Here is a 23,110-nt window from a genome sequence, read left to right on the forward strand (position 1 = left end):
CACAGGTATGTGGACACTCCACCTGTAGGTCCCAGCCCCCACTCTGGTTCCTCCCTGGCTGAGAGGTATAAACATGGGTACATTCAGCCCTGGGAAGATGGGCCATGAGAAGGGGACTGGGTGGGCCCAGGAAGTGGCTGCCCCCAGGTATCTAGAGTGTGGTCTAAGAGACTGGCCCTGCGGCCTCACCACAGAGAGAGGACTGTGGCTGGATGAAAGCCAGCGTGGGGCCCTCGAAAATACACGGCCCAAAGCAGGAAGGTAGTCCAGATCTAAGGACAGTCCCACCTGGCCCTCTGACCGGCCTGCAGGGCCATTTCTGGCAGTCCCCACCTCCTTCCTGGTCTCATGTTAAACTTCCACACTGGAGATGGTCCCACCCCGGCTGGTTTAACTGGAGGACGGACGCACAAAACACCAGCCGGGTGGGCAGGCTGGGGCTGAGGAATGAGATCTGTCCCATTCCCTGTACTTCCAGCAATCCCATCTGAAAGGTATGGAGAGATCTGTGTTTTAAGTCACAATGGGGGAGAAAGGAGGCAGGAAAGTGATATGAAGTCAGGTAACTTGAGGTTAATGAGGAATAAATGAACCATCCATGCGTGGGTTTGGCTATCTATGGCTTTCTCTTCTTTCCCATTTACTACGCATCTCCATTCCCAAGCCTATGGGGACTGTGGTCTTTAATAAAAATGCAGATTCATGTGGGCTGTCAAGCACCAGTGTTCTTATGGGAGCCAAGGGCCACATATTAGCATCCAAGATAGAAGCCCTAATAGAAACCTCCCAGACCCACTGACCCCTCAAACCCAATTCCGGATGCCAAGTGAAAGGTACCCAGAGCTAAATGCGTGGTTTCCCCACAGGCCTCCCCTAAACATCATCAAAGCAGACAGAATTATCCACTATATCTGCTCACTCTTAGTTTTCACTCACGAAACAGCTCGGAGCAGAGAGGCCCCAGTGCCTGGGTAGTGTCTAAGGAGCTCCAGCAACGGCCCCCGGGGAGTGGGTGCCCCACTCCAGCTACCCCAGCCCAGGGCTGCTCCCAAGCTTCCCCGGGTGGGCGGGGGGAGCGCCTGACCTTGGTTACCTGGTTCTTCCAGGGGAGGCTGTGTGCTGATCTCAGGTTCTGGAGTGACTTCGGGGGGTGGCGGGGGTGGGGCTGGTGGAGCTTTGACAGGAGTCGTCGACTCGGGGGTCTCAAATGCTTCTTCAGAGTCAGAACTCCTGATGGAGAGAGGAGGAGAGAAACACGGGGTTAGGCAGGGGCCAGGGGCCAGTGCTGCTGAGGCTGTGTGGCCTCTGACCCCCCCCCCTGGGACTGCTAGAACCAGGCTTGTTGCCTAATTAAGCTGTTCGAAGACAGATGTGAGGAAAGTCATTTCCCAGCATGATTCCCAAGAGTGAATCTCATTATCACCAGCTTTATTCCCAAATGACATATGCCTTGAACTTAGCCCGAGAAATACATACTTCTGGCCTCAGTGACAAATACAAACACCGGGGAATCTTTTGATCAACTCTGGCACCAATTCGGTCACACTGATATTCCCAGGAACACATTTCGATGCCATGGTTCCAACACATCACAGGGTCCCCATTCCGTGAAACCAAATTGCATATGGCCTCTCCCCATCCATCATTCTCTCCCACTGCCCTTCCTTCCCAGGGCTTCTCGTAACTTATTATAGACGTATTCACCTCCTAATTGTATTAATTATCTTTCTCATCTACTGGGCTTCAAGGCCATGAGGGCAGCTGGCCTTATTTATTACAGCATTGCGGAGCCTAAGCCAGGAGGCGGTGAATAAACATCTGTTGAATGAATGAGTGAATGAAGGAAGGAAGGAAAGCAAGCTGGCAAGGCAGCTCTCCGGAGGATGTGCCAGACCAAGACATAAAACACAGCCTGCTGACCGCAACGATACGATAATGACCACTGCCGCTCTGCGGGAGGCTCTGCTCTCCGGAAGATTCTTCATCCAGAGAACTGCGCCCAAATTCCACCCAGAGGACACCCCCCCCAGAAATAAGGGGGAGGCTGCTCAGCAAACTAAAGCCTTATCCTGGGCTCCAGAAAACCCAGAGCAGACAGCCCTTCTCCATTACCCTGCTTCTACTGGGCGTTCAATTTTAAGCCAGAAAGAATGAGACCTCCCCAAATCGTGGAGCCAGGCCTGTGTCCTCGGGCCACGGGGCAGCTCCCGCCTTGCACACAATGCCCAGTGGTGCGCGGTCCTAGACTACCCTCACTCTGAGATGCCAGAGCCCCAGCCCCTGGGCTGATTCCCGACTCAGGATAGTATACAGTGACTAAAATGCCGCTTACTCATTCGCAACAAGGAAGGTCTTTATCAAGACAGTGGATACTTAGAGGACTGCGGCTGGCACGAGTGACCCAGCAGGCAAATCTGGGTGAAGATGTTTGTAATCAGAGGGTGACGAGCCAGGTGAGTATGGAGCAGGAAATGCTCCCACTGCTGAGCTGCTGCAAGGGTCCAAGGACTCATGACCTCCACAGAGGACAGCCTCTACTTCTAAGACTATCTGTCAGCCGGCAGAGAGAACCAGGAACCAAGCCAATCCCTCCACCGTCAGCCAGCACAGGAAAAAGGAGCCATTTGGGGAGTTCTCCTTCAGAAATATCTACACATTGATGTTTTTACAACTTGTTAGAGACTCATTTTATCAGTGCCAAAGACCCCACCCCCAAGAATCCTGGCTCCTGCAACCAGCCCCAAAGCCCTCCAGGGATCCAAAGAGATGAACAGAAACACCAGAGCTGCTTTTGATGGCATCCAATGAGCCGAAGCTTGCATACTATCAAATTTCGTGAGGAAAGCCTGAAACCCTCCCCACAGGACAGGGGCCATGCTGACCTTTTACAAACACACATGAATATTAAACGCCTTCGCTTTGGTCCAGGGAAGTGAAGATCCACACTTGGCCAACAAGAGATCAAGGTACCTGAGTGTTGCAGAGTCCGTTTACCGGCATGAAAAACACAAGGAAGTTACACGAGGCAGTATCGAAGAGAAACAAGAGTTCGGATCACCCGGGGGGGCCCCGGACGTCACCCTGCCCCCAGCACTGCACGCGTCTGGGGCAACACTGACAAGACGCACGGAGCCAACTTGCCTCTTTCCAGAGTTTCCTTGAAGGGCCATCAGACTGGAGTCCCCACTGCTGGTCACTGCTGTCCACATCCACTGGGCCCATTCCACCAGGGGCCATATCCTCCAGGAGGCAAAAGCCATCTCTGCTGAAGGACAGCCTTGGTCCCCTGAAGTCCCACCCCCGATTCCCCTGCCGTATCTCTGGGATCTAAATCTGTCCACGATGTCAGGAAGGAGTTAGCCACACTGCCGGCCACAGGCGCTGCAAGCTTCTCCAGCGTGCAGGAGAGACGTGGAGTGAGAGGCTGCGTGCTCCTCCCGTGGCTTCTGCAACCCCGGGGCCCTGGCGATGTGCGGCTTTAGAGCACAAAGGACCCCTGCTCTTTCCCAACAGCACAAGCAAGCGACAGGGAGGGCCGGATGCTCTTGGGTCCGAGCTGCTGAATTCCAATGAGGTCTCTCGGACTGCAGCTGCCCAGCCCGGCGCACCTGCTCAGAAGGGGCCACCATTCCCCACTGCCCTGTGCGGGACGGAGAGGGCACATCCAGCCACTTTGTGGTTCCTTGCCTGTTTACCATGAACTGTTTCTGCATCAAAACACCACGGGCGACCGTGGACCCTAAGAATGGCATTCACTTCCGGTGATGCCTGCGTTGTGTTCACATTTCCGCTCCCTCTCCCAGGAGCAGAGAGCAAGTTAATTAGAGGAGGCGGATGGCAGCTTTTTTAATTAGCTCTTTTTCCCCTATTCAGTTTCCCAGAGGGCTCAGAAACATTTCCAAGAGTAGGGATTTATGTAGTCCACCCACAAAGAGCCTGTACATAAAAATAAAGCAGCACTTTGGAGGCCCAATGCAAAAAAGCAGCTCCCCTTGGCTGTTTGATTTTTTTTTCTACTAGAAAAAACCGAAGTACAATAAGTGATTCTGTTAAGGCTCCGCACACTTTCAAAATGAAAGAAAAGGAAATTAATTTGCTGCAAAGATGCACCAGAAAGAATGTGCCACTCTGGTCTGCTAAAACATTTCTAAATTAGAGAAAAATGCATTTACTGGGATATGCATACGCTATGTTCACTGGATAAGTAAATATGCAAATGCATGCAAATGAAATGTCTTTCTCCTAATGACCATGCATGAAATATGGGGACTTTAATTCCCAGCATGAAAAGCTTTATAATAGTTATCATATGCTGAACTTTTGTTATCTGTCAGGCACTGGGCGAGGCCCATTTGTACATTTCTCTATCATCTTCAAAAACAGCCTGCCTGCTGGAGAGCAGGTCCACTTTACAGATGGCGTAACTACTATGGCTTAGGGAAGCAAATTATTTTGCCCTTGGCCATCTAGTTAGCAAGCAATGAAAGATGGGCTCAGATCTAGAACTGTCTGCCTATCATTCTCCACAGCAGAACTCTTCTTCCAAATGAATCCTAGGCGTGGAGAAAAGCAGTATTTCATTTATTTTATAAGCTCAATTTAGAAGATACTCTTATGATAAAGTCTGTCATTGGGAACAACAAAGGGATCTTGACAAACTTGAACATTTGACACCAGGGGTTGGGGATGCCAATCGCAGCATCAGACCTGCTAATTGCTCCCCGGTTGCACACGACCAGGCAGAGTCCTGACGCAGACTGATGAGTGATTGCAAACAGCACCTGTTTTTTAACAGCTTGTCCTGCGATCACGGGATATTCTTTAACAAGGCAGACAGGGCCGAAGAGCTACCTAGCAAAACCAAATTCACCCAGCAGCACAGGGCAATACGCTGATGGTACCCAATGCCACACGGTGTGCTGTGCGTGGAAGGGAAGACAGAAACATGTAACCCCAAGTCCCGACAGACGGTGCTAGCCGCCACTGAAACCACACCTGCCAAGCTCCCCAGGTGTGTGTTGGCCAAGTTTTAGAGTATCTTTTCAAATATGTTCTCAGATTTCAGAGAACCTCTATAATATAGTTCTGAGGTCCCACGGAGCACAGGCTGAAAACCTCTGCTCCACGCACTGCAGGTATTCCCTCCGCAGACGACACAGTGTTAAAACGGAGCACTTTATGGAAACTGTCCCCAAAGCAAGGCGGCTGGCAAAATGTAGAACCCTAGAGCCTGTTGCCCTATCTTTTTGCTTTACTTTCAATATTTTCATGTTTTACTCCTATGAACTATAACAACAAAATAGTATAAGGTCAGTACCCACAAATACATTAATGTAATAAGTTAGCATAACATATGATAAAGTTAGTATAACATAATCACACATACACACAAAAGTATGTGTGAGTGTGTACATGTATAAATAAAACATGGGTATCTTTTTCTTTAGTTTACTTACAATCCCTATTTCCAACATGGGGTTCAATGTGGGGTTTGAACTCACGACCCCCCGAGATCAAGAGTCACACACCCTACTGACTGAGCCAGAGAGGTGCCCCAAAACCTGGGTATCTCTTACCAAAGAGGTGCTTTAAATGTTGTTTTTCAGCTTATCATGGAACAGTGACATTTTGCTCAAGTTTTATGGGAGGTAATTCAAGGGCTTGGGAAAAGAAATCTCGAACACCGTAGAATGACTCTTCCAACCCCGAGGATGGAAGAAAATGTCCTATTCCAACACGCTTATCACGTCCTTTTCAACAGGCAAGGAAACTGAGGCCAGGAGAGCTGCAGTGACTTCCCAAGGTAACCAGCCCGTTCTGGCACAGCCTCGGCGGGACCTTCCATAGAACCAACCTGCTTTCATTAAACGCTGACTCTAAGTAAGAGCCCCCCTCCCCATCCTAACTGCAGTGCCCCGCCACCTGGAAATCTAAAGTTACCTATACTTGAGTGCTATCTGATTATCAAGAAATAGCTCATTCTTTTTTTTTTTTTTAAGATTTTAATCTATTTATTTTCGAGCAAGGGAGGGGGAGAGAGAGAAAGAGGGAGAGGGAGAGAGAGGACTCTGTGCTGAGCATGGAGCCCCATGTGGGGCCTGATCCCACGACCCCCAATCATGACCCGAGTCAAAACCAAGAGTCGGCCACTCAACCGACTGAGCCACCCAGACGCCAAGAAATAGATCATTCTTAAGCATTGCTAAAGGGACGTTATCTATCTAGAAAGTTCTCTGTTTTTTTTTTTTTTAAAGATTTTACTTATTTATTTGACAGAGAGAGAGAGAGAGACAGCGAGAGAGGGAACACAAGCAGGGGGAGTGGGAGAGGAAGAAGCAGGCTCCCAGCGGAGGAGCCTGATGTGGGACTCGATCCCAGGACTCTGGGATCAAGCCCTGAGCCGAAGGCAGACGCTTAACAAGTGAGCCACCCAGGTGCCCCTAGAAAGTTCTCTATTTCTACAGCAATTTCTCAGAATTCTAGCGTAAGTCAGCCTGGGGATAGAGGTTTTGCAACCCCCCACCCACCAGGAGTGAAAGGCCACAGTGCAGGCACTCAGGAGGCTGGGGCTCCCGGTGACAGAAGCCCCACCCTCTCAGGTCCTCCTGGAGGGCCCAGCTGGGCAAGAGGGGCAGGTGTCCCTCCGGCCCCCCTCCCTCTGAGACCAAACCCAGGGAGAGGTCATAGTGCTGGCCCAGAGCCCTGGTCGGGACGAGGCTCACATCCTTCAGGCCTAAAGACCACCTGCCATCCCTGAAGAGAGGGACACCTTCCAGAAACAAAACGGAGCTCTCGGCAGATCAGACCAGCTTCTTCATCTCCGCAGCTAAGGGTTTGATGGATTTGTACGTGAGAGGGTATTTTTGAAACTGCCTTGCACTAAATTCTATTCATCGAAATATTCTGCTTTAGGCAGCCTTGTCAAGAAATGCTGTCTCTGTCGCCACATGTGTGCACACTCGCGCACACACCCACACACGCTTCCCTCCTGCCGAAAACAACTTGACCAGACTGGCAATTTTTTGGAGCTGACTGAAAAGAGTCCTTCACTGTCATGTCCCCATCCTGCAGATAGAGAAGCAATCCGCTCTACAAGATCCCTCCTCGACACGTCGGTCAAGGAGGGACATTATTTCAACATGACCCAGCGCACAGACCCTTCTCGGATTGGGAGGTGACCGAGGAGGCCACGGTCAGGTGCTGTCTTCCACGAACACACAGCTAGTTCTGGCGAGCCAGGCTGCTGGAGTTTTCCAGGCTGACGCTCCAGGGGAAAAAAAATCAAAGCACATGACAGCACCCTTATCCCAAGATTCCCAGCACCCAGCATCTGTCGGGTTTCTGAGGCGGGTCCCATTTTCAGATTCCAGCCGCTAGCACTTGGTGGGTACTGTGAGATACCATCAGGGCTCTGGGGGCACGGGCAATCACACACTGGCCGCTTCTAGGTTAGGGGCACCCCCAATGAGGAAAGTGGTGTGGGGAAGACATAAGAGCACACATAAATCCAATGGAATAGGAGAGACAGAATCCCCCCCACCCCAAGCAATGAATGTCTCCCACAGAAGTCCTTCCAGCTACGACACTCGCTATATCTGAGTGAACGCAGGCAAGTCACCTGACCATGCGGGCCCTTGGACTGTTTGTCCAATAAGTGGGAAAAACAACTAAAAGGATCATTCCTTCCCCTTATACTGCAGCTGATTCTGCCCTTGGCCTCCAGCCCTTAGAAATCTGGGGGAATGTGATTTGCTAGCAAGCTAAGTCTTCCTTTTTATTTACTCACAGCTACTGATTTGGACCTGAAGGAGAATCTGGAGCCTACACACTGTGTGGGATGGCTGTCCTGCCGGGCCGCCTGTGAACAGAAGTGTGTCCTGGAGGACACAGGGACTCTCAGGGTCACGCTGACCTTGACTTCATCCTTTGCTCGAGGAGCACATAACCCATACACCCCAGGGTCAGGGGAGGGTTTCCAGAATGGAGGAGGCTCAGTGTGGGTTGTGTGGGGGCATACACATGTGCCCAACGAAACAGCCCCCCACACACTACATTTTGAAACGGACTTATTTGCAACAACACTAGGCGCTCAGCAGAGCAGACTCTCCGTGGCTGAGTACCTTAGTGCAAACAGTGTCGGTTGAAGGCCGAGCCGGCAGCCCCAGGCTCCCGATTCCACCTGTTTGTAACTGGATCCTGGAGAAATGCCAGAATGCCAATCAAGTCCCAGGAGAAATAAAGAGAAGGGACTCGACTGCCCTTTAATGGTCTTGCCTTCCGCAATGATATCGCCGAAATCTCATCTTTGTAGCTGAACTCCTTGCTTGGGTAACTTAAGCTGGAATCTTTAAACTCAGATTCTTAAAAATCTAACTGGAAATAAGATATTCCTAGATGCTAGCAAGACAAGAATGGAACACACAGAACCGAGAAAACCTAAGAAGGAGCTTCCAACGGACTGTCATTAAGAGTTCTTCTCTTTTCTCCAGAGAGAACTCCAGAGCACGCTACCTGGTCAGACTGCTAACAAGCAAAGTTTCCCACCCAGCCAAGACACCACCAGCCATCAAGAAGACACAAGAATGTCTCTGTTCAACCACAGGTGCTGAAGATCCTACACATTCCTCAGTGAAAAGTTCTGGTCTTGTCCGAAAACATTCTTATCCGCCTTTCATACACCGTTCTAATAGGCTTGTGCTATGGACCGAATGTGTGTGTGTGTCCCCAAAATTCATGTTGAAATCTCATTCCCAACATGACGTAGGTGATTCAAACCTGATCAGGCCCCCGTGAAGGGTAAGCGTGGCCTCTTACGAAAGACACCCCAGGGAATGGCCTTGCCCCTTCTGCCAGATGAGGACACAGTAAGAACACGACCGCCTATGAACAAGGAATCAGGCTCGCACCAGACATCAAATCTGCTGGTGCCGTGACCGTGGATCCCCCAGCCTCCCGGCCCGTGAGGAATAAATGTTGGTTGTCTAAGCTGCCCCCTCTATGGCACTTTCGTCATCCCAGCCCCAACAGACCAAGACAGTCTGGTACCTCGCCTCTGAAACCAAAACAAATCAGAAGGGGCAGGGAAGACAGACGCGTAGATAGCATCTATGAAGCCTGAGTGATCCGCGAGACAGAAGGACTGTAAAAGAAGATGCAAGAACTCGGAAAGAACAGTGACGTCTGGTTAACCCCTAGGGCTTCCCCAGTGCCCGGCAAGTGCCAGACCCTCCCCCAGCACCCACACTGTTGACGCGGCCGTGGTGGGTTCAAGTGTAGAGTCAGGAGAGCTCCGAGTTGAGTAATAAGTAGGAAAAAACAGCAAATTAAGGGATACGATAATTAGATATGAACATAAATAAACATACATCAACACCCATGCGTACTTACGTAACACACATATACCTGTGTAGAGACAGAAATAGACGCACACATAGGCAACATATGCGTTGGGTCTGTAAGCCGAGAAAGGTATGTCAGCATGCGTACATGCTTGTTTGGTACAGGACGTTGGCCTGAAGGGGGCAGGGCCCAGCCACGCTGCTGGGGATGCCAGGGGCCTTCCCAGATCCGCTCAGCATGCTCTCCCAAAGCCCATGGGTCCAGGACACAAGGAATGGAACTCGGCTGGGTCTGATTAGCTGGATTATGTCCAGGGCGACGTGGTGCAAGGGAAGGAGCTGGCCAGGCATTTGGGGAAAAGGTGGCGGCTGGAAGCTAGCCTTCCTCCGGGCACAGCCCAGGGCAGACAGACCTGCCCCTTCAGGTGCTCCTGCAGCCAGCAGGAAGCATCACCCTGCCTCCCAGGCTCACTTGCACCTGCCACAAGCATCCCTCTGATTTCAGGGCGCCTCCCCAGCAGTGCCTGGATACCAGGATGGGGGTGCCTCAACCCGGGGCTGCTTGCCTCAGCCCACCTCACAGTTTGCTCCTCAGTGTCCTTAGCTCTCCTTCATCTGACCCTCAAACAGGCGAGGCATGTGGACATCATTCCACGACAATTTCAGTAGGACTGGTCCCATGTTCCGAGCCAGGCACCTGGGCGGCCAAGTCAGACACACCAGCTCCCTGCTCTCAAGGAGCTTGCGTCCTTCTGGGGCCCGAGGAGGAAAATCCAGAGCCAAGAGGCTCCGTGACTTGCCAAGGGGCTCAGAGCCCTACAGGGGCAGAGCCGACACGAGAGCACACGTCCTGCGCCCCTTGTCCCACACCAAGTGGCTTCCTCTGTGTCCCAGGGGCTCCTGAGCATTGGCAGGCTGGAGTCTGCAAATCAGTCTCCAGTCTATTAGGACGCCATCGGTTACCAGGGCATCCTCAGCTCCGGGGCGATGGATCAGACAATGGGGTTCCCACATCTGGATCCACAACCGCCCCATGGGGGCCGCCGGCCAGACCAGCCTGGGTCCCTTGCCCTCTGTCCTCCTCACTCCTGCTCCCCTCTCCCTCAGTCACACCTTAACCTGACCCCTCATTCAACCACCGAGTGGGCGTCCAGGCCCGCCCTCCTGACTATAACTGCTTGAGGTTCCTGGAACCTACCTCGGGTGACAGGGTTGCTTGTGGGCCACCCAGACCCTCACTGTTACCCTCACTGATTCACATCTTGGACAAAGGGCAATAAAATCATGGGGTCAAGGGAGACTCAAGTGCTAAGTTCAGAGTGGATTCTTTCTGCTCAGCAGAGCAAGGGGGGTCCGGCCTTAGCATTCTGGGCTCCCAAGTTCTTTATGTCCAAAGCACCCTCACCTAAGGGTCTGTCTGTCTCCATGTCTATCTCTGCGTGACTCTGTCTGTGACTCTGAATAGGGCTGGGTTACCATCTGTCCTAGAATCTCTGTCTCAGTACTTGTCTCCTTCTCCTCTGCCTTCCCTTCTCCCAGTGTGAGTGTGAATGCGAGTGTGTGCGTGCACACACACACACACACACACACACACTGGCACCTCCACTTTCCCCACCAACTCTGGTCAAAAGGAGGAAAAGCACATTTGGAGGCTGCCCCGCTAATCTGAATCCTGCCCTTTCTATTGATAATTAAACCTCTTGTGTTTTGACTTCATAATTCATCACTTACAATTTTGCCTTTAGAGTGGTCCTTCAAAGCCTTGCAAATTATTATTAATAAAAATTATTATTGGGGCGCCTGGGTGGCACAGCGGTTAAGCGTCTGCCTTCGGCTCAGGGCGTGATCCCGGCGTTCTGGGATCGAGCCCCGCATCAGGCTCCTCCGCTAGGAGCCTGCTTCTTCCTCTCCCACTCCCCCTGCTTGTGTTCCCTCTCTCGCTGGCTGTCTCTACCTCTGTCGAATAAATAAATAAAATCTAAAAAAAAAAATTATTATTAATAATAGCAACAGAGAAAGGATTTGAGGGCTTTTACTGCATCGGACATTAACCCCCCCCTACACTCGTCTTTTCCTAATGTTTCAGTGTACATTCATTACTGAGTCATGCTGAGGTCATTGCTTTTTAACATATACAGTTGACCCATGGACCACACAGGAGTTGGGGCAACAACCCCCCACGAGCCGTCAAAATCCAAGTATAACTTTTGACTCTCTAAAAACTTGACTGCTAAGAGCCTACTGTTGACCAGGAGCCTTACTGGTAACATAAAGAGTTGATCATCTTGTATTTTGTATGTTACACGTATTACATACCGTATTTGTACAAGAAGGTAAGCTAGAGACAAGAAAATACTAAGAAAATCATAAGGAAGAGAAGGTATATTTATAGTACTGAATGGCACTGGAAAAAACCCATAGAAAAGTGGAGCCACACAGCGCCAACCCGTGTGGTTCAAGGGCCAACCGCACACACTTTACAGGTAGATTTCACCCAGTTTGCTAAAACCTGAGCCGCCCAGAAAGCAGTGTGAGCTCCCTGTGAGAGCCAAGCACTGGGACTACAAATCATAGCATCCCACCCTCCTGCTGAGACTGCTGACCTTGAGGGAGCCTTCCGAGCTGGGAAGCTTTGCTGACGGAGAGAACTGAGCCCAGAGTGGGTTTAGGTATTGTCGTATTTCATTTATCTGCAAACCAGTAATTTTCCCCGCACTGCCCAGAGGTGACGCTCAGCCAACACGTCCCCCAGTCCCCCAGTCCTCCAGCCGCTCTCCGCGAGTCACAAAGACAAACTCTTCAGAAAAATTCCTTCCCAGCTCTGCTAAGTAAATGACAATGTGCGGTGGGTCCACGGGGTGTCTCCACCATGACGTTGCCCCCAGAAACAAAATGGAAAAAACCTGGACTTGGGATGGGATGGCTAGAGTACTTTAGTGAAAAGTGTGACGTGTAGAAAGTTTTAAAAGCTCATTTTCTACCGATGTCTGCAAACAGTGCTTTTGTACGATAAAGAAGGAGCACTTAAATCTTCTGTCCCTTTCCTTCCAATCTCCTTACAGGACCAAAAGGAAAAGAATGGCTTGTAAACAGACTGTCAGTTGCAGAGAATAAGTATTGTTCAACGCCTTGAAAAATGCGCATTTCCTTAGGGCACTGCCTGCTTCAAGATATTTTCACACCATTCTCTCATACATAATGCAGCAACATCGCTCAGTCTTTGACCCACTTATTAAAAAAATTCTGAACAGAGGGGCGCCTGGGTGGCGCAGCTGGGTTTGATCGTCAGCCTCTTGATTTCAGCTCAGGGCATGATCTCGGGGTCGTGGGATCGAGTCCCACGTCGGGGCTCTGTGCTCAGCATGGAGCCTGCCTGAGATTTTCTCTCTCCTCCCTCTGCCCCTCCCACCCCCTCAAAATAAATAAATAAAATCTTTTTAAGAAAATTCTGAACAGATAAAGTCGGAATTAAATCATGTTGTTCACGTATAATATCTGAATTATCTGATTCTGATAATTTTGTAGAAGAAAACCAGCGCAACGTTCATAAAATATAAAAATGAGCCTTTACCGATCTGGCTCCAAAATTCGTGCTCCTCCACTTGGGTGAACTGGGAGCTCCTCCAACTGGGAGCCATTTCGGACAGGTTCCTTAACGCACCTCACCTGGGCCCGCCTCCCCGTCTGTGCGGTGGCAGGGACCACCGACGACAGCGTGCGGTTGCCGTGAGAAGTGAGTCTGTACTCCATTTAGAAGTTCACTCTCTTCAGTCCTTAACATGTTAAAATTCTACAACCAAGAATACAGTATCCTTCACCTGAACACCATCAGAGAAACATAAAGCATAGTCCTAAAGCCCCTGTAGTCCGGGGGCAGCTATACCCATGATTCGTGAGTTTACAGAGCAAAGAGAAAAGAATGGGATTTTCTTGCTCTTCCCACACACCCTCCCCCTTCCCCTCCCCAGCTCTCGTGCTCGCGCGCGCTCTCTCTCTCTCTCTCTCTCTCTCTCTCTCACACACACACACACACACACACACACACACACACACGCTGCTAAAATGGCTGTGGGCGAGGAATTGCAAAATCAAGCAATAAATTTCACTCGAATATTTACTGAATTAATTCACAGCCACTGACAGAAACTGTAATCAGCAAAGTAGAAGGAGTGCTGACTCTGTTTTGGGCTCTGGGGTGCGCTTGGGAGTTTTTCTCTCTCTTGCGTTCCCTAAAAGGAAGACAGACATGAAGACAGACATGAAGAAGGAAGGAGGAGCCAGTCATCACAGAGCAGGGGAAAGAAGATTCCAGGCAGAGAGAACCACAAGATGAAGAGCCCTGGAGTCGGAAGGCGCTTGCCAGGTGCAAAGGGCAGGTTGAGCTATGGTCCCCTGGAGAGAGATTAGGGCCAGGAGGAGAAAGTCTGCCGTGAGGAGCTGGAAAGCCTGGGGAGGGCTTCACATGGGGAAGGAATCCCCCGATGTATGGTTGTCAAGGCTACCGTGACTGCTCTGACAAGGGCAGCAAGGCAGCAGTGGGGGAGTGGGGCAGAGCCCATCACATCAGCCAGGAGACAGGAATCCAGAGACAGAAGGTGGGGCCGTGCACTAGACAAGCAAGGGGAGGGACAGAGGGAGAAGCAGCTGCAAAGATGAGGAGTAGTCAGACTACCGTGGAAGGTTAAGGAGAAAGCTGAGATCCCAAGTGTGCTTTCAAAAAGTTTCGGCTAAAATAAGCATTTACTTTTACTGTCACCATAACTGATACAAGAAAGAGGATAGTTTTTCTCGGGGCGCCTGGGTGGCTCCATTGGTTAAGTGTCTGCCTTTGGCTGAGGTCATGATCTCAGGGTCCTGGGATCCAACCCCGCATTGGGCTCCCTGCTCAGGGGGGAGCCTGCTTCTCCCCCTGCCTGCTGCTTCCCCTGCTTGTGCTCTCACTCAAGCGCTCACACACTCTCTCTCTCTGTCTCAAATAAATAAATAAAATCTTTAAAAAAAAAAAAAAAAAGAAGATAGTTCATCTCTTACACCGGTCAATTTAATAACAAAAGTATCAAAGCCATAATCAGTGGTTTGAATACAAGGCTGGTAAGTAACCTCAGATGTCAATTACATATAACAAAGCTCCAGTGAACGATACAATTTCCCACAGCAAACGGGCAAACTGTCTCAAGGTTAAGGGTTTTGTGACAATAACCCAATTGAGTTAAAATAGACTCTCAGAGCTGACCTTCCTGCCACTATACTACTCAATTGGATGATAAAAGGAACAGAGTAAGGTATAAATCTGACAATGGCCACCTGACTATTTCCAGTCCTCGTGCCTGCAAGCCCTCAGACTTATAAACAAGCTTCGGCCTTCTCTCTTATTTTTAAGACAAGGGCAGCTTTGTGCTTTGTCTTCTCAAATCTCTTGCATCAAAGGCTCAAAGTTTTCCATTATCTCGAGGTTCCTCCTATTTTAAAAGTCATGCTTCTGGTTTCAGCTGGAATCTTAATGAAAGTTGAATCAAATAATTAGGGGCTTATTTCTTCTCTATTTGTCACAGGACATGCTGACAGATCAAGCATTAGAAGTAAGAAAAGGAAAGAATCAAGGATTTCGGCTCCCACAACTGGAAGGAGGTGATACTGGGGGAGCACACGTGCTCTGGTATGAATGGAGAATCTGACAAATTTTGCCCAAAATTAAGATGGAAAAGCTCTGACTCTTGACATTTCCATATCGCACTTCCTTCAAAAGCCAACACCAGAGGGGGTTCGCTTGCTTGGCCCAGGTGGTCAAGATGAACAAAGGACTGAACAGATTGGCCCCGCTCAAGATCAGACTTGGTGATGGCAATCCATCAACCAAATCATCATTCCAGGGGCGCCTGGGTGGCTCAGTCGGTTAAGCATCTGCCTTCAGCTCAGATCACGGTCTCAGGGTCTTGGATCAAGCCTGGCATCGGGCTCCCTGTTCAGGGGGGAGTCTGTTTCTCCCTCTGCCCATCCCCCTGTTTGTGCGTTCACTCTCTCTCTCTCAAATTAAAAAAAAAATCTTTTAAAAAAATCATTCCAGGGGCACCTGGGTGGCTAAGTCGTTAAGCATCTGCCTTCGGCTCAGGGCGTGATCCCAGGGTCCTAGGATCGAGTCCCGCATCGGGCTCCCTGCTCCACTGGGAGCCTGCTTCTTCCTCTCCCACTCCCCCTGCTTGTGTTCCCTCTCTTGCTGGCTGTCTCTCTCTCTTTCTCTGTCAAATAAATAAATAAAATCTTAAAAAATAAATTCATTCCATAGCCGCTAAACAAGTAAATAGAAATCCTACAACAAAGACATTTGTTGAAATGAAAACGAGCATTTCCACCAAAGAATATGCAGGAATACTCGGATACAGAAAAATAACCAGACACTCCCCTAGGTGCTATTTCAAGACGGAGGCCCCACAAATCCTCAATTCCCCCCTTAGACACCATTTTCACCCCAGCATGTGGAAGCAATGCCTCAGAAAGAGAGGGAAGGAGAAAGAGGAGGAGAGAGCCAGCATCACTCAGAGCAAGGGCCTCGATGGGCACACTTGAGGAGCAGGTTATGGGGGGGTGGTCTGCAGGGCATCCAGAGGTGGGCCAGCCCCTCCCATCCCCATGCATCAAATGCTTTCCAGCTTAGCTCTTTCCAGGTCCCAGACAAGAGAAAACCGCACACTGCTCACTGACTCATGCGCCCAGGTGAACTAAGGTTTGGGCGCCTCTCAAAGACTGAGATGCTGTTCCTTCGTTTCCTCGGAGAATTCCAAGTGCCCAGCCAGAGTCTGGAGCTCCAGCAGGAACCTGGTGCCTGCACAGCCCCACCTCCACTCTGTCCCCCAAATCCCTTCCTGCTACAGAATAATGCTGTTGGCTCCCTCACTGCCCTCCAGGCCTGAGCCTCATCCCCTCCCCCTTTCATTGTCCTCCCTGCTTCAAAAGCCTCACCTGGGAGCCTTCCCTCCCTTTTTGCTTCCAAAAGGCCTCGTGCACAGGCCCCTCATCCCTGCTAGAGCAGCTTCTCCCCCCTGCAGCTGCCTTTCTCTCCCTTCCAGCCTCCAGCGGCTACCGCTCCGTCCAAAATCCTCAAGTTTCAACTGCCTCCCTTGTTTGCTGACCTGCCCCAGCCGACTGCACGTATACCGACTGCACGTATATTCTGGTTTCCTAGGGTCAGACCAGCCCTTTCAACAGCTCTAATCTGCAAAGCTAGCTAAGAGGCCCTACGTTTTTTTAGGAAAAAGCCAAAAAAAACCACAAACAAACAAACAAAAACTATTTCTGTCTACACATATAATGAGATGCAAGTAAAATGATGCTGTATATTCCACTTAGTTGGGATGAGGTGTGGGCACTGGACAGATGTCCTCTTGTCCCCTGAAGAACAGCCCTGCCTATTCCAAACAGCCCCCGTGGTGGGCAGCCTCTAAGGCTCTAAACCATTATCTATATGGGGGCGTAAGACTAGGAGGATCTTCATTAACTAGGGAGGACCTCGGGAGAACTTCAGGAAAGCCAATTTCCAAACAACCCTGAAGAGGAAGGTAGGCTCTTAATTCTATGAATACGGACCCCTGCATTAAACAAGAGAGGCTGCCCCCATCGTAAGTGGCAAATCTGGAAACTCAGAATTACAGTCAGCTTGTGCGACACAGAGTAACATAAAAAAGGTGGGCTGTTTTCTCCCTGGTCCCTTGAACACAAACCCAAATCTGGTCACATGACTCCTCTCTTAACTAGATCAAAGGCTGCCCACTGCTGCCCAAACTCCTTAGCGAGACTCATGAGGCCTTCCAAGATTTGGCCTCTGCAATTTCCCTCTGGTCCCACCCTGGTCCCTGCTCTCACACCACATACTCAAGCCAAACCCCACACCCTGCCCTCCACCGGCCCGCCAGGCCCCTTCCAGCCCCTCTGCACTGGCTCTTGCTGTTCCTTCCACCTGGCTGCCCTCCTGCCAGAGATGTCCCCTCCTCCATGCAGCCCTCCATTACTTCATCTCCACTGAACACTAAAGTGTCCGTCCCAGTGCCTACCACACCCATGTGCATGTTTGGGGTGTAAACATGGGCCTCTCCCAGTAGACCGTGAGCTCCCTGCAGGCCAGGTCCCTGTGTCAGTGCCTCACAGTGGCCTCCGAGGTACAAAGGGCCCAGACATCGTTCTGCCTCTTCAGCCTCTTCTATCCTACAACCTGACTGGTCCGATTCCATTTAATATTTTTTTTACCAATAAAATATTACATCTGGGTATGAGGGCAATACTTCCCAGGGCCCCTGAGACTTGGGCAATTTATACTGCCTCCAGGAAAGCCTGTACCCATCACCCCCATACGTCTGGTTCCCTTCCACACACCATGCCAGGATTGTAAACCCTGAGTTTTAGAACAGGTGGTCACATTTGGAGGTGGGAGAATAACAGTATTCAGGAAATTACAAACACAACACAACATATTATACTGTAGTGTAGTATAACATAATATAACATAATATAATACAATTAATACAATATAATATAATATATAACATACTTTGAGCAAAATTGGGAAACGCACCGTGAAAAGCCAGGAAAGCAAACACAAGGGACGGAAGTGCATTATTGGAGAAAGCCCATCTAAGCAGGCTGGTTTCTAACGTTTAGCACCTTCTTTTCCACTTCACAGGCACTGAGGGGTTTTCTCAGGGAGTGATACGAACGCATCCTTCGGCACCCTGTGTCAGTACTTCCGAGTTTTCTTCACCAGCCTTCACTAGGAATCCTGCTACATTAAAACAACAAACCCACGAGCAGACTACTTCACAAACATTTATCGTGTCTTCTTCTCCAGCGTCCCCAACTTGAGTATGTAGCCCTTTCCTCTCTGCAGAATCTCTCAGCCATGGGGAGGGGGGGCGGGTAACCCCATTGCTCGGATTTCATGACTGAGGCACAGAGTTAAGCTGGCAATGCCGCATGCCCAGGAACCTAGGACAGCTTCGCACTGAGCCAGCACCACAGTCCACTAGCTTTTCAAGGTGGTGTCTGTCGAACTCTGTGCTGTTCCTAACGGTGGAGTTGGGCTGCTTAGTGGTGACCTGAGCGCGCTCCTCCCACTTATTCTTGGGAGAAGTGGGTCAGTTAGTTCAGCAGGCACCCCTCAATCCCAATGCTGCCCGGCTCTCTGGTCCACCTAAAATAAATACACTGGTCACAGACATGGACCGATAGTCACACGGTCATCCAGTAAGGAGACAGAACCCTGCTCTAGTCCGCCGAGGTCCCGTGAAGAGACAGGGCTCAGGGCCTCCATGAGGCAGAGAGAGGCCAAAAGAGCTCTGCTGGCTACAGCCTCCACTCAGCTCCCTGCCCACTGCCCTGTGTATGGGAGCAGGCGGCTGGTGGCCACAGGGCCCTAGCTCAGCCTCGAGGTGGCCCGGAGTCTGGAGGCAGCCTCAGGACCGTACAGTCAGGCTGGGTGCTAAGAACTACCTCTCAGGGAGGGGCTGGCTCCAACATGCTCTTGCCCATCTGTTACTAGACCAATCGGACGTGACAGGTGTCAGGGCACAAACACCTCTCCATTTCTGAAGTCCCGCTCTCCCTCCTCCACAGAGACAGCACCTCCAGGCACCACCTTCCACCACAGCTCACCTTGTCCTTTCTTACCTGGAGTCCTTTCCCACTGACCCCACCTCTATCTAGCAACAGACACCAACAGCAGCAAAAGTCCCAGGAAAACACTGCTGGAAGCTTCCAGCCACACATACCTGCCTCCTCCTCTTGCCCCTTCCCCTTCCCTGGGCTTCAGGTCACTTCTCTCAAGCCTTGCTCTGTAAGTGAAGATATTCACTACAAGTGTCAAAACACCTGAGAGCTGTCCCCGGAACAGGCTTGCCTCACGCGACATCCCAGTTAGGGCAGGAGACGTAAGCTGAGCTGCTCAAGATCCGGTCGCAGACCAGCACGAACTCCAGTGCTCCCCAGCTTCCCCACCACCCCACTGTGGCTCCAGGTCTGTGCAGGCAGGGCCAGAAGCTGCAGCACCCAGCTCCCCCTGCAGCTGAGCCGGCAGGTCAGAGGGGTCCCCCCAGGCAGCCCCAGGGGTAGGTCCCCTGTTGTACATCAGAGAATGATTCTAAAGGCCACCAACTCTATCACTTTAGGTGGTTCTGAGGTTTTTTCCAGGTTTTTTGGGGAACAGGGTCCTTTTTTCCAAAGCTGTCCTGGTAATTATCCCTGGAAGAATCCTACCTATTAGTCACAGGAGACACATACCCTCTTGTCTTTAAGTTACTCTGAATGATTTGTTTCTGCACCTTCGACCAAAGGTGCCTGGCTAAGTCCATAGGCAAAGCCCTTCTGAGGAAGGAACATTCTAGGTGCACTTGTGCCCAGGGACACCTGTCAGACCCTAGGCTCCCGGTCACAAAACTTCCCGTTCAGCACTTAACAAACTTTGCCAGTCACTGGTTTAGGAGGAGTCAAAACTCGATGCCCACTAAACTTGGGCTATCCTGCCACGGGGGCTGGGCTGGCCTTGCACTCCCGCCCCGCTGCCTCACATACACTCTAAGCTCCAGCCCCTCTACCTTCTTCCCCAAGAGCAGAGTCCCCTGGAGACTGATGCTGTGAGGACCTTCTCTTCCCAGCAGCCCTGCCCTCCAGAGTGCGCCTCTGGGCCATTCTCTCTCCCCGAGTCACAGGATCCTCTTCCGAGGCTGGGCCAGGAAATTCCGCGCATGACCTACATGTGTACAGATGTTTTCCCTAAAGTAAAGCCAGCCTCTCCAGCCTTCTTCTGGGAAAACACCCCCAGACCCCTCTCCGCACGCCCCACTAAGTAGAACAATTAGCAATCAGCAACTTCCACCAGGGCCCTTATGCATGGTAATGAGGAACAACTCTCAGAGGCTGGAGCCCCTTTGATCCAGACTGTTCCAGAAAGTTCCAGAGACCCAGATCTGATCCCCATTAGAGATGGTGCTTACTGGGGAGAGCCACAGGAAACACGGCTCCTCCCGCAGGGAGTCAGCCACTCATGGGCTGGCAACTCTCACTGTGACATTCTGCCCCCCTGGGCTTTCTCCCCCAGCCCAGACAAAGAGCAGCCCGAGCTTTAACAGAGGCCAAGCTTCAAGCTCGACAAATGGCGTGTCTTTAACCAATTCCCACTAAGGATGAACACGGTCAACAGCCACCTTCTTTGGAAACGGATCGTTCAAACATCCCTGAGGAGATGGAAGGAATCAGAAAAAAAAAATGACACTTTAGAGCAAAGACACAAGCGAAGACTCAAGGGCAGGCCATGGTCACAGGCCCACGGTCCATCATTTTTATCCCCGAATAAACTATCCACTGCCTTCCTCTGGGGAGAGAGAATATGCCATCTAAGCCAGTTCGCTGCCCTGGGAGGATGACCCAATCCGTGCTTACCAAATGAAACAGTCCATCTAAAAATATATTTTTTGGCAAATCTAAAGTTAATGGGAAGAGCCTAAAATGACTACTGGACTCTCTCCGAATGAAGACCCGCAGAAAAGGCCTGAGTGGTGTTTCGCAAATGATGTGCTTGTAGGATGTGAAATAAGGCTCCCCGTGACTTCTAAGATCCTGATGTTTCAGCTCTAAAATTCTCTGACTCTGGGTCTCCACAAACAGCATGGAGCAAGTGAAGCCGGGATGCTGACACAAACTGGGCCCAGCAGTTGGCCTGAGTTGTCAGCCACACAAGGACACAGAGTAAACTGAGGGTGGGGGCCGCTGCCACCCCTGCCTCCACTCCCCCCACCCCTGCCCAGAGCCACAGGCTGCTGCTGCCTCCATTTAAGGACAAAGCAGAGGAAACCATGGAAGGAGCCAACCCAGAAACAACCCTTCGCCATCAGGAGGGCTGGCAGGTGCAAAAACGTGCTCTGGGAACCCCCCAGCCCAGCAGGTACTTTCCTGCACAGCTGCGGGAGGCCCCATGCAAAAGACCCACCTTCCTGGCCCCCCGGAGCTGCTCTCCTTTGCAAGGGCTAAGAACACAGAAATAAAAGTAATCCACTGCTCTTCCCCTCCCCCCACCCCACCCCAGCCTCCTCATAAGCCTCTGGAGCTCAGGCTGCAGCCTTTCCGTCCACACTTAAGAGGAACAGCTTTCTCGGGTGGAAGGAGATGAAGGCAGGCGAGAGACACCAGCCGAGAGATGGCCAGAGAGAGCGCGGAGCAGAGCGGAGGGGAGCTGAGCGCACAGTCCTCTAAGAAAAGCAAACCATGCAGGAGGGGAGAGGAAGGAGGGGTGAAGGGGACACAGTAGGGCAGTGGTATGTGGGACGGAGAGAGGCTCCAGCTGACCTGTCAGCAGCTGTAGCCTGCAATGCACTTTCTTGGGATGCTCGGGGCAAGAGCATTTAGTCAGGGTCACACTTCCTTCAACCAGTGGCACCGGCAGGCCCTTGTGACACCACATGGTGGCGACGGGCAGGCAGAGCACCCAACTCGCTATCCCTGTGGCCGCAGTGGGTCCAGTCCTCACATGGGGCCTGCAGAACCTTAACTCCCCAGGTCCAGCCAAGCCTCTCGCTGCCCCTCCCAGTCCCCGGCTGCGGGGCCCCTCCGCACAGCTCAGCGCAGAGCAGATGTGCCTGGGATTGTTGGTGTCGGTAAGACTCATTCGTCTCTTCGTGCAGGTATCCGCTCAACACGACACTTACTGAGTAAGTGCTATGTGCTCAGCGCTGTGCGAGATACGGGGGACAAGTGTAACGAACAGAATGCTCTCAGGACCGTGAAAAGGGACAAAGCAAGTAACTACCAACGTGCAGAGCATTACGAAGAACTCACACTAGAGCAGGCTACAGAGCAGTGGCGTCCAACACAACTGCCTCTTGCCAATTGCGAGGGCTCAACAGCCACGTGTGGCTAGGTGGCTAGCACATTGGGCAGTGCAGATTGTAGAACTTTTCCATCATCCCAGAAGGTTCTATTGGACAGCACTGGAGAGTAACGGCAGGAAAAGCTATCAAGAATTGAAGCTGGAGAAAGAGCCAGCCCGGCCAACGTGGCGCAGAATGTTTTCTGGACAACCTATAGTGTGTGCAAAGGCCCTGAGGTAGTTGAGCGTTGCACGTTCAAAGAGCTGACAGGTGATCAGTGTGGGCAGAGAACGGCTGGCAAGGGAAGGTGGCAGGCCAGCCCTGCAGGCCCCCCCACAGGGAAACTGGGACTTCAGATGGAAAGCAATGGGAACCAGACACAGGGAAGGGCCATGATCCAGTCTGTTTAAGGAAGAAGGAAGAAGAGGAAAGAGAAGACCAGACTTCACTACCAGGTTACTGGGTGGAGCAGCTGGCTGGCTGGGGTGCCACACACTGAGACGGGGAGGTGGGCTGGGACTCGGTTGGTGTGTATATAGGTTATTCGTGTTGGAGAGAAGGAAGGTCATCAGTTCAGTTTTGGACACACAGAGCCTGAGCTCTCCGTCAGAAACCTGAGAGGAGATACAAAGTGAGCAGCTGGGTAAGTGTGGTGCTCAGAGGAGAGGGAAGGGTATCAACCAGGGTTTTCTTGGCACATGATGGTACTTAAGTCCATGAGACATCTTGGGGAGAGCAGAGAGACAAAGAAGGGTGGCCCAGGCCAAGACCTGAGGACCCCTGTGCTTATAAACGGTCGTGAGGGTAGGGGACACGGATCCCAGCACTACACTAACCAGCTGTGTGACCTGGGAGGAGGGGGGTCAGCGAACTACAACCCACACCTGTTTCTGTAAACAAAGGTTGACTAGAACACTGGTTTACTAA

The 23,110-nt window shown here is 51.2% G+C and overlaps 1 protein-coding gene across 4 annotated transcripts in view; it reads right to left on the bottom strand.

Moving 5' to 3' along the window:
• Positions 1 to 23,110, bottom strand: part of TACC2 (transforming acidic coiled-coil containing protein 2) — a 140,778-nt gene that overhangs the window by 43,736 nt on the left and 73,932 nt on the right. For 3 of the 4 annotated variants that reach the window (XM_040624234.1, XM_008686899.2, XM_040624233.1), the window contains one exon: positions 1,094 to 1,230. In XM_040624234.1, coding sequence (XP_040480168.1) covers positions 1,094 to 1,230 — 137 coding nt within the window. Of the gene's footprint in view, positions 1 to 1,084; positions 1,231 to 23,110 lie in introns of those variants that run through there. The other variant, XM_040624235.1, reaches the window with a different exon arrangement.

The sequence above is a fragment of the Ursus maritimus genome, unplaced genomic scaffold (genome assembly GCF_017311325.1).
Source record: "Ursus maritimus isolate PB19 unplaced genomic scaffold, ASM1731132v1 scaffold_7, whole genome shotgun sequence".
NCBI lineage: Eukaryota > Metazoa > Chordata > Mammalia > Carnivora > Ursidae > Ursus > Ursus maritimus.